The 14,580-nt window shown below is 28.8% G+C and overlaps 1 protein-coding gene across 2 annotated transcripts in view; it reads left to right on the top strand.

The window, feature by feature from the left end:
- Positions 1-14,580, top strand: part of LOC111681530 (dopamine receptor 1) — a 129,232-nt gene that overhangs the window by 66,573 nt on the left and 48,079 nt on the right. Inside the window, exons 3-4 of one of the 2 annotated variants that reach the window (XM_046948646.1) lie at positions 3,334-3,394; positions 4,076-4,255. In XM_046948646.1, the coding sequence (XP_046804602.1) occupies positions 3,334-3,394; positions 4,076-4,255 (241 nt within the window). Of the gene's footprint in view, positions 1-3,333; positions 3,440-4,075; positions 4,256-14,580 lie in introns of both variants that reach the window. The other variant, XM_046948645.1, reaches the window with a different exon arrangement.

Here is a 14,580-nt window from a genome sequence, read left to right as displayed (position 1 = left end):
TCAAAAAGTTGTTATACTTTATTATTACCAAATTAGAATTATATCAATTCATTCAAGTATATTCCAAAACTTTTTTCATTGTTGTATTTCATATGCTGACATAAAAATAAAAGTAAAAAAAAACTTTTATTGAATCAGTAAAAATAGTAAATGAGAAAATCAATTAAATTCATTATAAACCCAACAAAAATATTTGTTAAAATCGAAATTAAATTGAAGCAAAGTAATGTTAAGAAAAAAATTGTGCATTTTTTTTGTGTAGTATAAATAAGGATTATAAAAAACTCATTTATGTATATCGATTTTTATATATGCAAAAAAGTGTCTTCTTTCAAATGATATATCAATTGTTTTATAAAAATTAGTTTCCATTTTAAATCGATTGCGCAATGTATCATTTATACCTGCTTATAATAAGCCTTTCTTCCACTTACGACAACTTTCTTCTTGAGCCTTCTTCTTTCCATTTTAAAATGTGGTAGCTGTGACTATACTCGTACTAAATTTACAAGTCGTTACCTCTTTTTACCATATCCCAAGCCATTCCTTTATTAGGGTTATTTTTAAAAGAATTTCCTAAAATCATTCCATTTCCTACAAAAGTAACATTGGACTTTATAGTCTCTGAGTGCATTTATGGTGTACAACTTCTATATCTACCTAACATTATTGAATAGATATCAGTATATATAGTATTGGTTGTTAGTTATATATTTGATTTTGTCCGTTGACCAAAGAATGATATAGCGTTCAAAATGAAGAAGAGGAAATGTCCAAAATGTTAATCATAATGGGTAATATTTGGACGTTTTACAAGAGGGATTCAAGGGCATAGTTGCCTTACATAAAGGTGATGTAGATATACCATCGATATCATGCAACACTGTTAGAACATTTTTGCAACTTCCAGCTAACTCATGCTATTGGTAAAATTCTGCTTGTTTTATGAGTAAGAGTTGTGGAATTTTTGGATGTGATATACCCAGTAACAATAAAAGGATCTCTCACATACTTTATTTTATTTAAATTTAAGGTTGAAAAATTCTTACTGAAAGATTCTTTATGTAAGCATTTAGGCTTACAATCACATTTTCTCCCGAAAACAACTTAAAAGGAAATTAATATTTTCTTTTGTTCCTTTTAAATTATTTTTTTTTTCTATAATCTCTTACACATATGAAAAAGTTGTTTAACGACTTCTTACTTCCTTAACAACCAAATACATCATCATTTTTGTTTAATAAACAACGAAAAACTTTTGTACAAAAATATATTTTTCTTTATCTTTTACTTTTTTGTGAGGAAAAATCCCATTTTTCATATTGCCTCCTTTAAAAATAAAAATAATGTTCTTTTGTTTTTGGCAGTTTTGTCTATGTATTTGTTTATAAAAGTGTACTTGTTGTTTTTCGTATTTGTTTTTATCTCACTGCCCTTTTCATGTGAGTGTTTCATCAACATGCAAACATTACAACAACTATTACCCAAAAGTACATATTTGTTGGGATATTGTGTTAAAAAAAATATGAGTGTTGGTTTCTATTTAATGGGATTACTAAGAGTGTACTTTGTTTATTAGTTTGGTCCCTGTTTCATGCATACATAGAAATGTCCATAGCAATTAGAAGCAGAAACTATTTTTTTTATAACTTTGTCATATTTCACTGACCACCGTAAACTGCTGTGGGAGCTCATATGTTAAAGCTCTCCTACATAGCCGCAACATGATCCAATCCCATAGAAAGTTGTACCTACCTAATGAACATACATATGTATGTAAGCAAGACTTTACTAATATGGAGATGCGTGTGAATGTGGAATTTTTGTGTGTGCGTGCATTTATTTGTACTATGCCCTTTAGCTTAGAAATTCATTAGTTCAGTTTAGCGTAACACATTAGCAAAAGTTTCACTTTAATTCTTCATAATTCTTCCTTTAACTAGATACTTGAATACAATTTTTTTAACATAACTTTATGAAAGGGGCATTAAAGCGGTTCAAGGTTAAAGATCTTGTAACAACAATTACTTAAAAATTCTTAATTTACAATTTTTATATTTATATATTTAAAATTTATTAAGCTGCATAAACTTTTTTAATACTATGTATTTATAACTGATTTTCAATTCGTTGTTTCTTAATTTATTTAAATCCATATTACTTTTAATTTCATTCGTTCCTATGGAATTTTTCTTGTTTAATAAATGAGAAAAAGTTTTTAGTTGTTAGCTTTCTTTTAACAAATAAACTTACGGCATGAAATATGGCAGAGCACTTTAAAAAGCTGTTGATTTTCTAGGAGTGGTTTGTGGAAAAATAATAATTGTTAAACTAAAATTAGAAAAATAAAAATTATTTAAGTAAAAAGAATATTAAATATAAAAAAAACGGAGAAAGTTACTATTATTGTTGTTTTTTCTTGGGGTCGTATGTTTATTGGCAAAAATTCTAACATATTATTAAGTATACGTCTGTAGTACAAGATATTGTAATATCTATTAGGAAAATAAAGGTTCTGCCTTAGTAAGTAAATTATTACACTTACTCTGTAAGCCACAATCTCAACTACTTAACATTTTCAATACTTGGAAGAACTTCAGTAATGAAACTAAGTCTAGGCTATAGTCTAGTCTATAGTCTAGTCTAAAGTCTAGTCTATAGTCTAGTCTAGTCAATAGTCTAGGCTATAGTCTAGTCTATAGTCTAGTCTAAAGTCTAGTCTATAGTCTAGTCAATAGTCTAGGCTATAGTCTAGTCTATAGTCTAGCCTAAGTCTAGTCTATAGTCTAGTCTAGTCAATAGTCTAGTCTATAGTCTAGTCTAAAGTCTAGTCTATAGTCTAGTATATAGTCTAGTTTATAGTCTCGTCTATAGTCTAGTCTATGGTCTAGTCTATAGTCTAGTCTATAGTCTAGTCTATAGTCTAGTCTATGGTCTAGTCTATAGTCTAGTCTATAGTCTAGTCTATAGTCTAGTCCATAGTCTAGTCTACAGTCTAGTCTATAGTCTAGTCTATAGTCTAGTCTATAGTCTAGTCTATAGTCTAGTCTATAGTCTAGTCTATAGTCTAGTCTATAGGCTAGTGTATAGTCTAGTCTATAGTCTAGTCTAGTCTATAGTCTTGTCTATAGTCTAATCTATAGTCTAGTCTATAGTCTAGTCTATTTGTAAGGTAGCAAGTAATAATATTTCTGTATTTTTGATGACACTATCTTAGCTGTGTAGTATGATTGATATTTATTTTTTAGCTATATTAAAAATACTTGTACGTAACGTATAAATAAACAAATAATACTTATTATTCATAATTTTTCTCTTATTTTCTCTTTTTAGATAACGACATATTTTAATGAAACGTCATGGATAAATCCCTCAGAAACCGATACGATAGTGGGTGAGGATCCCGAAGTGGAGTCACTTTTATCATTAGTTGTTGTTGGTAAAGTAAATGTCGTTGAATGTCTCTATCTCTTCCTAAAATAAAAACTCTCTCACACGCATGCAGAATAACATAGACACAAACTTGATACAACAAATAACATAAAAACACACTCACTCATATACATGCATTCATACAAACATTTCAAATTCCTTAAGGTATTCAAACAAAATCCAAAAACAAGCATGCTCTCTATGCATCATGTTGCATGTTGTGTTCGCAGAATAAATTGCAAAAAAAGGAAGTCCTCTTTTTTATTAACCTTTCTTTGCAAAGTGTTTGCATTCAAATGGAACACTCTATACTTATATTTATATATAGTATATGTGTATATGTCTCTGAAAATGTTTTTGCATTTAACATCAATCATGCCATAAATTCAGACAGTCACCCACCTACTCGATTCAATCAATCACACATTCAACACACACAGTGACTACCTTTATATTCACTTATCTTAACATGTCTGTCTGCTTGCTTGTTTTTTAACTATCTGTCTGTTGCCATTGGAAATCATGAATATTCCCTATCTAGTTTATTTTGGAATTTTTTAATCATAATATTTTGTTCTCTTTCTTCTTGTAATTTTTGTCTCCCTTTTTTGCGTCTGTTATTTTTTTCTCATTTATTTCGCAGGCATTTTCCTATCTGTACTAATATTCTTGTCAATTGCCGGAAATATACTCGTCTGCCTTGCTATCTATACAGAACGCAGTTTGCGTCGTATTGGGAATTTATTTCTAGCATCATTAGCAATTGCGGATTTATTTGTGGCTTCGCTGGTGATGACATTTGCTGGAGTTAATGATTTGTTGGGTAAGTTCTCATATTTACAATTTTTACTTTTTTTTTGCATTTTTCTACGTATGTGTGTTTTTCCCCCAAATAAGGGAACCAAATATTGTGAAGGTTATCAATTTTTGGTTGGTGTTTCTTTTTTGAAATGCTAGAGAGTAGAATATGTTTGTCAACAAATTGATTTGAGGTTTCCAATCAAATATTTTCGCTGTTTTTGTCTGGGTTTTCATTTTGGTACGTGTTAAACTTCATTTTTAGTTAATATTTAACAAAGTTTGAAATATTTCTAAAACTTTTTTTAGGGGGTAACAATTTTTTTACCAATTTAACCATATACATGCATAATTTCGAATTCTAAGTCACATAGTCGTCACGTGTAAAATGCTTTTCTCATAACTATGTAAACATATCTCTTCAACATGTTTTTTATCGTCTATAACCATAAAAAAACAAACGTTCCTAAAACTTCTTTAAAATACATACAAGTCTGAATGTATAGTCGAACATTACCGACCATAAGTTACACTACACCAGTCAGTATTATAAAAATGTTGATTAGTTTTTAAAAAAATAAAGCATTTATTTGTTTTTTAGCTGTATTGCGAAATATTTGCAAATTAGGCTAGATCAATATAAAATAAGAAGTCTCATTTATAGTCTATAGTCTAGTCCATAGTGTAGTCTATAGTCTAGTCTATAGTCTAGTCTATAGCCTAGTCTATAGTCTAGTCTATAGTCTAGTCTATAGTCTAGTCTATAGCCCAGTCTATAGTCTAGTCTATAGTCTAGTCTATAGTCTAGTCTATAGTCTAGTCTATAGTCTAGTCTATAGTCTAGTCTATAGTCTAGTCTATAGTCTAGTCTATAGTCTAGTCTATAGTCTAGTCTATAGTCTATAGTCTAGTCTATAGTCTAGTCTATAGTCTAGTATATAGTCTAGTCTATAGTCTAGTCTATAGTCTATTCTATAGTCTACTCTATAGTCTAGTCTATAGTCTAGTCTATTGTCTAGTCTATTGTCTAGTCTACTGTCTAGTCTATAATCTAGTCTATAGTCTAGTCTATAGTCTAGTCTATAGCATAGTCTATTGTCTAGTCTATAGTCTTATCTATATTTTGGTCTTTAGTCTAGTTTAATCCATAGTCTATTAAATATTCTAATCTATGTTCTAGTATATAATGTAGTCCAGTCTTTAGTTTAGACTTTTTTGAATAAAGCTTAGAAGAACATAACAACTTTGTAAAGTACATAATTAAGTTAAAAATTTTGGCAGGTTTTTCATCTGATCAATACTGCTTATTATTCTGATTGAAGGACGTAATTTACGCATATTATTCTATCTAATAATAACTTCTCGCCTTCGAAAAATAAGCAAAAAAAGTAATAATTGAATTTATGTTTAAAATTAATATTACAGTTATCATTGTGAAACTTTATTATTTAGAAAAATTAAATATAAATTAAAATGACAATCCTAGTCTGTGAGGTCAGATAAGAAGAGTAAAGGCGGAATCACTCACAATTTTTAACAACAGTGTAACATCAATACTGATATTGTTTGAATTTAAAAGTATGGAATGAGATAGACAGAAACTTAGTTAAAAATTCAATTGAAAAAGAGAAGTGAAAAGAACAAAAAAAAAATAAATAAATTGTTAAGATAAATAACTAAAGTTTACTTTCATACACTTCAAATACAATAGACATCCGTGTTAGTATGAAAAACCTATACTTCTCTCGCCTTCCTTTTTTCAATATAATGTAATATTGAGGAGAATTTTATTTATTGTAAAAAAATGGAAGAAAATAGAAACCTGTTGATGCTATAAAGTATCAAACACTTACCACGCAAGCATTCATTTATTCATTCATTCACTCACTCACACACTCCCTTATTCTTTAACATGGAGTCCTGTTATTTTAAACACATACATATGCACATATACATACGTAAGGTTACACTTGTTTAAATGTATATGTATGTATATAAGTATTATGTATATCCGCAACAAAACTTAACGGAAATAAGGTTTATTGACAATAACAAAAATAAATCGAATAATGTATAAGCAGACAAAGATGAACAAACTTTTTCTCAAAAACTCTCCTGCCACTAAATTCAATTTACACCATATAAATTGTTTGCAGACTAGTAAGGCATAATGTATGGAAAGGAAATTATGTATATGTAGGTGTGTGTGTGTGTAAGATTGTAAGTGTTTGCACATTACTATATGTACGTGTGCCTAAATCTATATATGCAATTTCCGTTGATAAGCAATAGGTATTATGCTGGTCTGTAAGTGTCTAAAGTACGTATGTATTTATGTGTGTACACACACACACATATACATATGTTTGTGATAGTATATATAATACATTTTAGTGCAAATCTTTCCACACAATTTTATTATAAATATGTAATATTAAGACCCGTTAACTTTACCTTCAGTTATCGTTTAAGGTTCATAAAGTAATTTTGAGATAATATTATAAGCTATGGTATACTTTTCCGGGAAATTGATTATCTTGACATTGTGTCCGATGGAGCACAGATTCTGAACGATAATCACTCAAAAACCTAAGGGGTCATATTTAATACATTATTTATTTTTTCAAATCTCAAAGAAGAAGAAGTCCTTAAAGCACTAGCCGACAGCACATGCGGTATGGAGAAACAATTGGTTTTCGATATCCTATAACAATTTTGAAAGAAGGTTTCACACATAAAAAAGTTGATATGCATTAGAAACTACAGTCCTTTTATTCCGATTTTTATGTCTGTATATAAAAGGACTTTAAAGTTTAAAGGACTTACAATTTCAAACGAATATTTTAAATATTTGTATGTGATGTATGATGCTATTATTAGTATTAAATGAAATCTGGGAATCTCTATATACCATATTTAAATTTAATTCAACTCATTTAGATAGAAAATCTAAAAAGAAATTCAAATTTGCTGGGATTTGTGCTGATGTTTGTAGCACACAATAATATTGTTCCTATAGCTAAAGTATAAAAATCGACTCAGAATCATTTTCTGAGTCGATTTAGCTATGTCCGTCCGTCCGTCCGTCATGTAAACCTTGTAATCAAACTACGCGTCGCATATTTGAAAATAATTCAATGAAATTTGATACATGATCTTCTATTGTCCAAGTAACGAAGCCTATTGAAAATGCTTAAGATCATTCTATTATTTCATCTAGCCATCATATAACTGAATCCCTGAATAAAGCTTGTAATCCTTGTAGTAAAACTACATGATACATATCACGCCCACTCATACTAGACCTCCTATTTGACCCCTTAAGTTTGTATTACAATATTTGGTCACTCTAGCTTTCTAGTTTCATAGATACAAAAATTTTAGTATTTGATTAATAGCATGCATATTGTTTCCTAAAATGTTTATGTCAAAGTTTACACAGCAAAATCTTAAGACTTGAGTGTTATAACTTCCTAGACATACGACTTTTATTATTTGACATATTTGACGATTTTATTTCCTTTCAGATTAAATATTAGCTGTTGACAGACTTTATAAAATTATTATTCATATATGTTGCACAAAAGACACGACTTTGGATCCGGGTTGTACAGGTGCAAAACAATTTTTAAAATTTTATATGAAAACTACTCAGTTTTTGTTAGTATTTTTCATACAAAATTTTAAATATTTTTACACATTATTCTTTCTGAATACGGGCCTTTGTCTATTGATCTATGTGTAAATGATCTACTTTTATTAAATGAAATAAGTTTTATTGATGGTTGGATAAGAACCCCTTTAACACTCACTATTTTCTTAATTACAGTTGCTTTTCTTTATGGATTTTAATATACGTATTAACTCATACACCTGTACGGCAATATATGTACATATTTATATTAGGGTATTGTATCAATACAAAAAGATATAGCCTGAAGAATATCTAGCAAAAAATATTAAGATATCTTTTTTAGTACAAGCTGTAATCTAAACTTTATAAATTGTATATAAAATATTAGCTTCGTAAGAACTCATAACTAGAGTGGAAGTTTAAAGAACTCTTTGAAGTACCACCTTAATATATGTACAAAAATATACTTCTTAAACCAACATAATTCATAAGGATCAATAATAAAGTTACGAGTTTTTCTTGCGTTTCTTTTAGTATAATTTTTTTATGTCATACTTTTATTTTTCTTCATTTCAGCGGATGTGTTGGTCTGATTGTATGTACAAAATAAATGAATGTGTATGTACGACGACGACGTTGAAGCAAAAAGAGTTTCTTTATTAGATTTAAAACTGCTTTATCATGGCTCAGACATACACATACACACACATACATACATATATGCTTTAAAACTTGAGCATAAAAATAGTAGCATACTTTAAACAGAAAAATGATGAGTTTTCTTTTCATATGTGTTAGTATAATAAATATGTATGTATCTTTATAAATGTCATCAGACAAACTACTAAATTATCATTTAAACTTATATTTCACTTAGTGGCATAATCCTATGATAAATGTGATACATTTGTGGGGAGACTCTTTGAGGTTGATAAACTAGTGAATACAGTTTAACTAATATATTTTGTATTTTCTTTAATTTAAATATTTATTTTATTAAACTTAAATATATGTATATTTCAAACGCTTTATGTAATTGAATATAATACAAATAACTATTGTCTAGTACTATATTTAAAATCGCAACTGTAATTTTTTATTGATTTGCTCACATATGTATGTTTATAAAAAAAAATTATAAAATGCCTTTTAACATACGAATTCAAGAAGTGATTTATATTTACTTGAATGAAGCATCCTATAAGAATCTTCATTTTATTTATTTACAAATATGAGAATACTAGTACATACATTAATACTCTAGAATTTTACGTGCTTTTTTTACGATAGTAGTTATATTGATTTCGTCATTGTGTAAGTTATATGTATATCTTTAAAAGTAATGAAAAGATAAAAATAATTTCACAATTATTTTACGATGTTGTGGTAATTAAGAGATTATGCATCAATATCCAGGCATAAACATTTTTCTATTACATAGGGTTGCGTCTTTGGACAATATGAAGTAGGATTGATTAACCATTTTAAAGTAGATATTAGAGTATTCAATTATTCGGGTTTTTGTCTTATTCGGTTTATTCGACAAATAATTATTTGAGGTTTTACGTTAGCCGGTTAATAATCGGATAATTAAAAATTATTCGGTTATTCGAACTAAAGGAAACTAGATGTTACTATTACTTTTTACAATAATTTTCTTTATATTACACACTGTAACAATTTTGAAAAAAAGCTTTCAAATATGGAAAAGTTGATAAGCATGTGAAAATAGATTACACTTATAGCAATTCTGCGTACTCCGATTTTTATGTCCTTATAAAAGGATTTCAAAGTTTAAAGGACTACAAACAAATATTTAAAATATTTATATGCATTTTATGATGCTAATATTGGTGTCAAATGGACGCTGGTAATCTGTACATTCTATATACATATATTATTTACCTGTCTTACTTAAAAAAAAAAAAACGAAAAATAAATTTAATTTAAAAACATTTCATTTTCCACACAAAAACATTTAACTACTTTTTTGTGACAAATTTTCCTTAAGATTTCTAATTCTTTCTTGATGATCTTGATGATTTGAAATAAATTATATTATTTCGAAGCAGAGGAACTCACCTTCATTTGAAATTAATATTAATGCCAACTATTTAATATAAATTTGGAATTCATCTTTTGAAATCGAAAGTCATTTAAACTTTAAAGTCCTTTAAAGAGCCGATTATGAAAAAACTGAGTATACAGTGTTAATACTAATGGTCCACAGTTTCCTGTAACCATAGATTTTTTCATGTTTGAAAATAACTTTTGAACGGTTTATAAACAAAATTATTATTTTCTCTCTTCTTTCACTATAATTCTATGTTTAGTTCTTCTCAAATATTATAAACCATTCCCGTTTATGTGAAATGCTTTGCTATATAAAGAAATTACTGTCTTTACGATTTTCAACGAGTTCTAGAATTCATACGTTCCCTTAAACACTAGTTTAACTATAACTGTTGCTGAAGAACTTATTGGAAATACTTAAGAACACAACAATGTTTCAAAAAAAAAAAAACAAGTAAGAGTTCCATATTCGGCTGTGCCGAATCTTATATACCCTTCACCATGATGTGTTTAAAGCCTTTTGTACCTTTTGAAGAACGAAAAAGTACCAAAAAGTCGCCATCTATGGGTCCTCAGTTAATCCGGGCCATACAAACTTAATTACATGTTCCTAGGTTCAATATTGTAGAAATTGTAAAAAGTACCTTTTGAAGAACGAAAAAGTACCAAGAAGTCCCCTTTTACTGGTTCTCACTTAATCCGGGATATACGAACTTAATAACATGTTTCTAGGTTCAATATTATAGAAATTTCAAAAAGTACCTTTTGAAGAATGAGAAAGTACCAAAAAGTACCCCTTCATGGGTCCTCACTTAATCCTGGCCATACATACTTAATAACATGTTTCTAGGTTTAATATCGTAGAAATTGCAAATAGTACCTTTTGAAAAACGAAAAAGTACCAAAAAGTCCCCTTTTATGGGTCCTTACTTAATCCGGGCCATACATACATAATTACATGTTTCTAGGTTTAATATCGTAGAAATTGCAAAAAGTACCTTTTGAAAAACGAAAAAGTACCAAAAAGTCCCCTTGTATGGGTCCTTACTTAATCCGGGCCATACATACTTAATTACATGTTTCTAGGTTCAATATTGTTGAAATTGCAAAAAGTACCTTTTGAAGAACGAAAAAGTACCAAAAAGTCCCCTTTTATGGGTCCTCACTTAATCCGGGCCATACATACTTAATTACATGTTTCTAGGTAGAAATTGCAAAAAGTACCTTTTGAACAACGAAAAAGTCCCCTTTTATGGGTCCTCACTTAATCCGGGCCATGCATACTTAATTTCATGTTTCTAGGTTCAATATTATAGAAATTTCAAAAAATACCTTTTGAAGAACGAAAAAGTACTAGAAAGTCCCCTTTTATAGGTTCTCACTTAATCCAGGCTCTACATACTTAATTTCATATTTCTAGCCAATAACAAAACATTAGTGCTGCTCTCGCTCTGCTACTCTTGCTCTGCTTTGCTTTTATAAACAAATTACAATAACAATATTTACCGTATTGTTATGTATTTTGTTTTTGTTTTTTGCAGTTTCTGTCTGAGCATGAATAAAAAATCTAAATTTTATATGAAATTTTCAGAGGTTGTCTCGGTTTTTTGCTCATATCTCCGTTATTTATGGACCGATTTTGCTGATTTTAAATAGCGTTCTTGCCGGTCGTATGTCTGATAGAATTATGGAAGATTCGGATCTCGCAGATATGGGGTCTTCTAAAAACTGATTTCAACAAACATACAGACAGACAGACGGACAGACAGACAGACGGACATGGCTTAATCATCTCCGCTACCTATAAGGATCCAGAATATATATACTTTATAGGGTCGGAAAATTATATTATAGAAATTACAAACGGAATGACAAACTTATATATAAAGGTGAAGGGTATAAAAAACAGGTTGTAGAAATAAATGCTATATAATTATTTCCATGATTTCTTTTCAAAAATCATCAAATAAATTTTCTTTATTATAGAAAAATTATTAAGAAATTAAGAAAAGAAGAAAATTTATAATAAAAATATTCAATTATGTAGAAAATATATAGTTATTTTACTGCTAAATAGTGAGTTTTTCTTAATCGGTTAATTGATAGAAATTATTCGGTTTATTCGTTATTTGAAATTTGACAATTTTCATTTATTCGAACGATTAATCGTCAAAAATTAATCGATTAACCGATCGACGATTAATTGTTTGAATACTCTAGTAGATATGGTTTATATCATGATGACCCTGTCATCAAACTAGGAATTCTGTAGGACCTACAAGGTGTATACGATATGACTTACAAATCCGCTACTTTAGACTATAGATCCTTAAATAGTAATAGAATGATAATAATTGTTGATGTAATCAGGAGTTTATACATCGATGTCTATATTAAATCACTTACAGAATATTATTCAGTCAAGGCCATGTATGTTAAAATTAATATTCCTAGGTTGAATATTTTAGAAAATTAAAAAGTTCCATTTATGAGATAAAATGTACTAAAAAGTTCTCTCTTAAAGAACCATATTCAATGAGGACAATATGATAATCATATGTTTTGAATTCATATTAAATAACATACAGAGAGTATCATTTGAAGAGCGAAACGGTACCAAATGTGAAATAAATTTTACCAAAGTGGAAAGAACTAATAAAGAATATAATTTTACCCTTTTCTCTTAGACATATACTTTTGCGAGAATTAAGTCTACAAAATATTCCGTATTTAAATCTATATATCACAGATAAAACTCAAACGATTCAAATATGCAATTATTTGTTCCAGAAAAATAGTGCTTTCAAAAGTACCAAACAATTTACTTGAATTTGGTCCTATATAGGTCATAGTAAGTACTCGAATTCTAAAATAAAATACCAAAAGTTTATTTTGTGTGGGTAAATAAACTAGTTTTTCAAATTTTTTGGCTCAATGAGTTTAGATAAAAAATTAAAAAATTGGCTGTATGGGTTTGAATAAAATTAAATTTCCCGTTTTTTTCCCCTTTTTGGTACATTTTTTTCCCAGTGAAATGGAAAAAGTTAGTCTGTAATTTAATAGTCCGTAATTTACACCCAAAATGTACTCAATTTTAAAAAAGTACGAAACAGTTGTCTCATAATTTTGAGAGATATTACCAAATATTTACAAGAATTAAATTGTGTTAGTTTAAAAGTTGTAAAGGGCCAAAAAAGGTACCAAATTCACCATTGTAATACAAGAACAATTTTAAATGCATCTGCATCTACTTTTAAAATTGGCAGATGGGTGTCTGGAACTTTTTTAAAATTTGTACAAATTTTAAAAAAGTTCCAGATACCCATCTGCCAATTTTAAAAGTAGATACAGGTGCATTTAAAATTGTTCTTGTATTACTAATATTGTGTAGGATAATTAAGAAAACCTATTTTTACCCGTTTTCCCCTTTTTACCCGTAAATGTACAAATTTTCAAAAATCTCTTTTTAGTAGATCTACAAAAAAAACACATCTGCTGTCAAAATTTCATGATTCTAGATTCAGCCGTTTGGGTTGTCCGATTATGAATCAGTCAGTCAGCAAGGCTACTCTTTTATATATATACATGGCTAATATCATTAGGACCATGACTTCAAGCTGGGGATTCGTCTGGACCGGGACAGTTTAAAAGATATGACACCCAAATCCGTTGCTTTTTAATATACATGTAGTGTAAAAAGGGAACTTAAGGTCTGTTCTTTAGGTTTGAGTTTAAGCTCTGTGAGATTTATAGTAAAAGTGGTGGTTAACCATTTTTAAAACCATCGGTTAACACAATGCTTTAAAATAAAAGAAAAAATGTATAGACTTGATCGCCCTTATGATACTCTACACTAGTGATTATGTTAAACATGTGGATTTTTTAATAATAAAGCATTAAATCTTATTTTTGCTTTGATTCACAACTATTTTACCAATTTATTGAGAAAAAAGAGGTTACCTATAGCCTTATAAAATATGGCAAAGAGACTTATGACAACATTAAATCATGATATTAGTATTGATAAGTGAATTTTGACCTTTAAGCTATTTTCTGAAGGGGATTTTGTATTGAAGATAGTACCAAATGAGTACCGATCATTCGAAATATTGGCAATTCATAGATTAATATAAAACTAAATTTTATTGATTTCTTAAGAGATAGATGATTATTAGCATACTTATCAGCTTAAAAGTGCTTTCCTACGGTATGTTTGTATGGGAGTTAGGTGAAATAATGGACCGATATTATCCATTTTTAATAGGGTACATGTCAAGGTCTGCAGAAGTAGCACAATGTTTGAATGGACTCTTAGACGGACAGACAGACGGATGGAAGAACAAACATAGCTAAATCGGGAGTTACAAATATTAGCACAAACATATAATACTCTCTCCATTATAGTGGTTTAGGATATTACTATAGTCCAAAGATGTTTAAACATCAGCATTGATATTCCGACAGGCCAATCGCTTTAAATTATTTAGCATTGTTAATCAATTCTGTAGGATGTAGTTTTGTGATATGTTTGTTCTGTTATATCTTTTATTATTAAAACGTCAAACTTTTTGCAAAGAAAATTAACAAAAAATATCTACAAAATATAAAACTTTATTCAGTACACGTTTCTAACACACTTTTTG

The sequence above is a fragment of the Lucilia cuprina genome, chromosome 4 (genome assembly GCF_022045245.1).
Source record: "Lucilia cuprina isolate Lc7/37 chromosome 4, ASM2204524v1, whole genome shotgun sequence".
NCBI classification, from domain to species: Eukaryota; Metazoa; Arthropoda; class Insecta; order Diptera; family Calliphoridae; genus Lucilia; species Lucilia cuprina.
The sequence above is the reverse complement of the archived record's forward strand: the minus strand, read 5'-3'. Positions and strand labels throughout refer to the sequence as shown.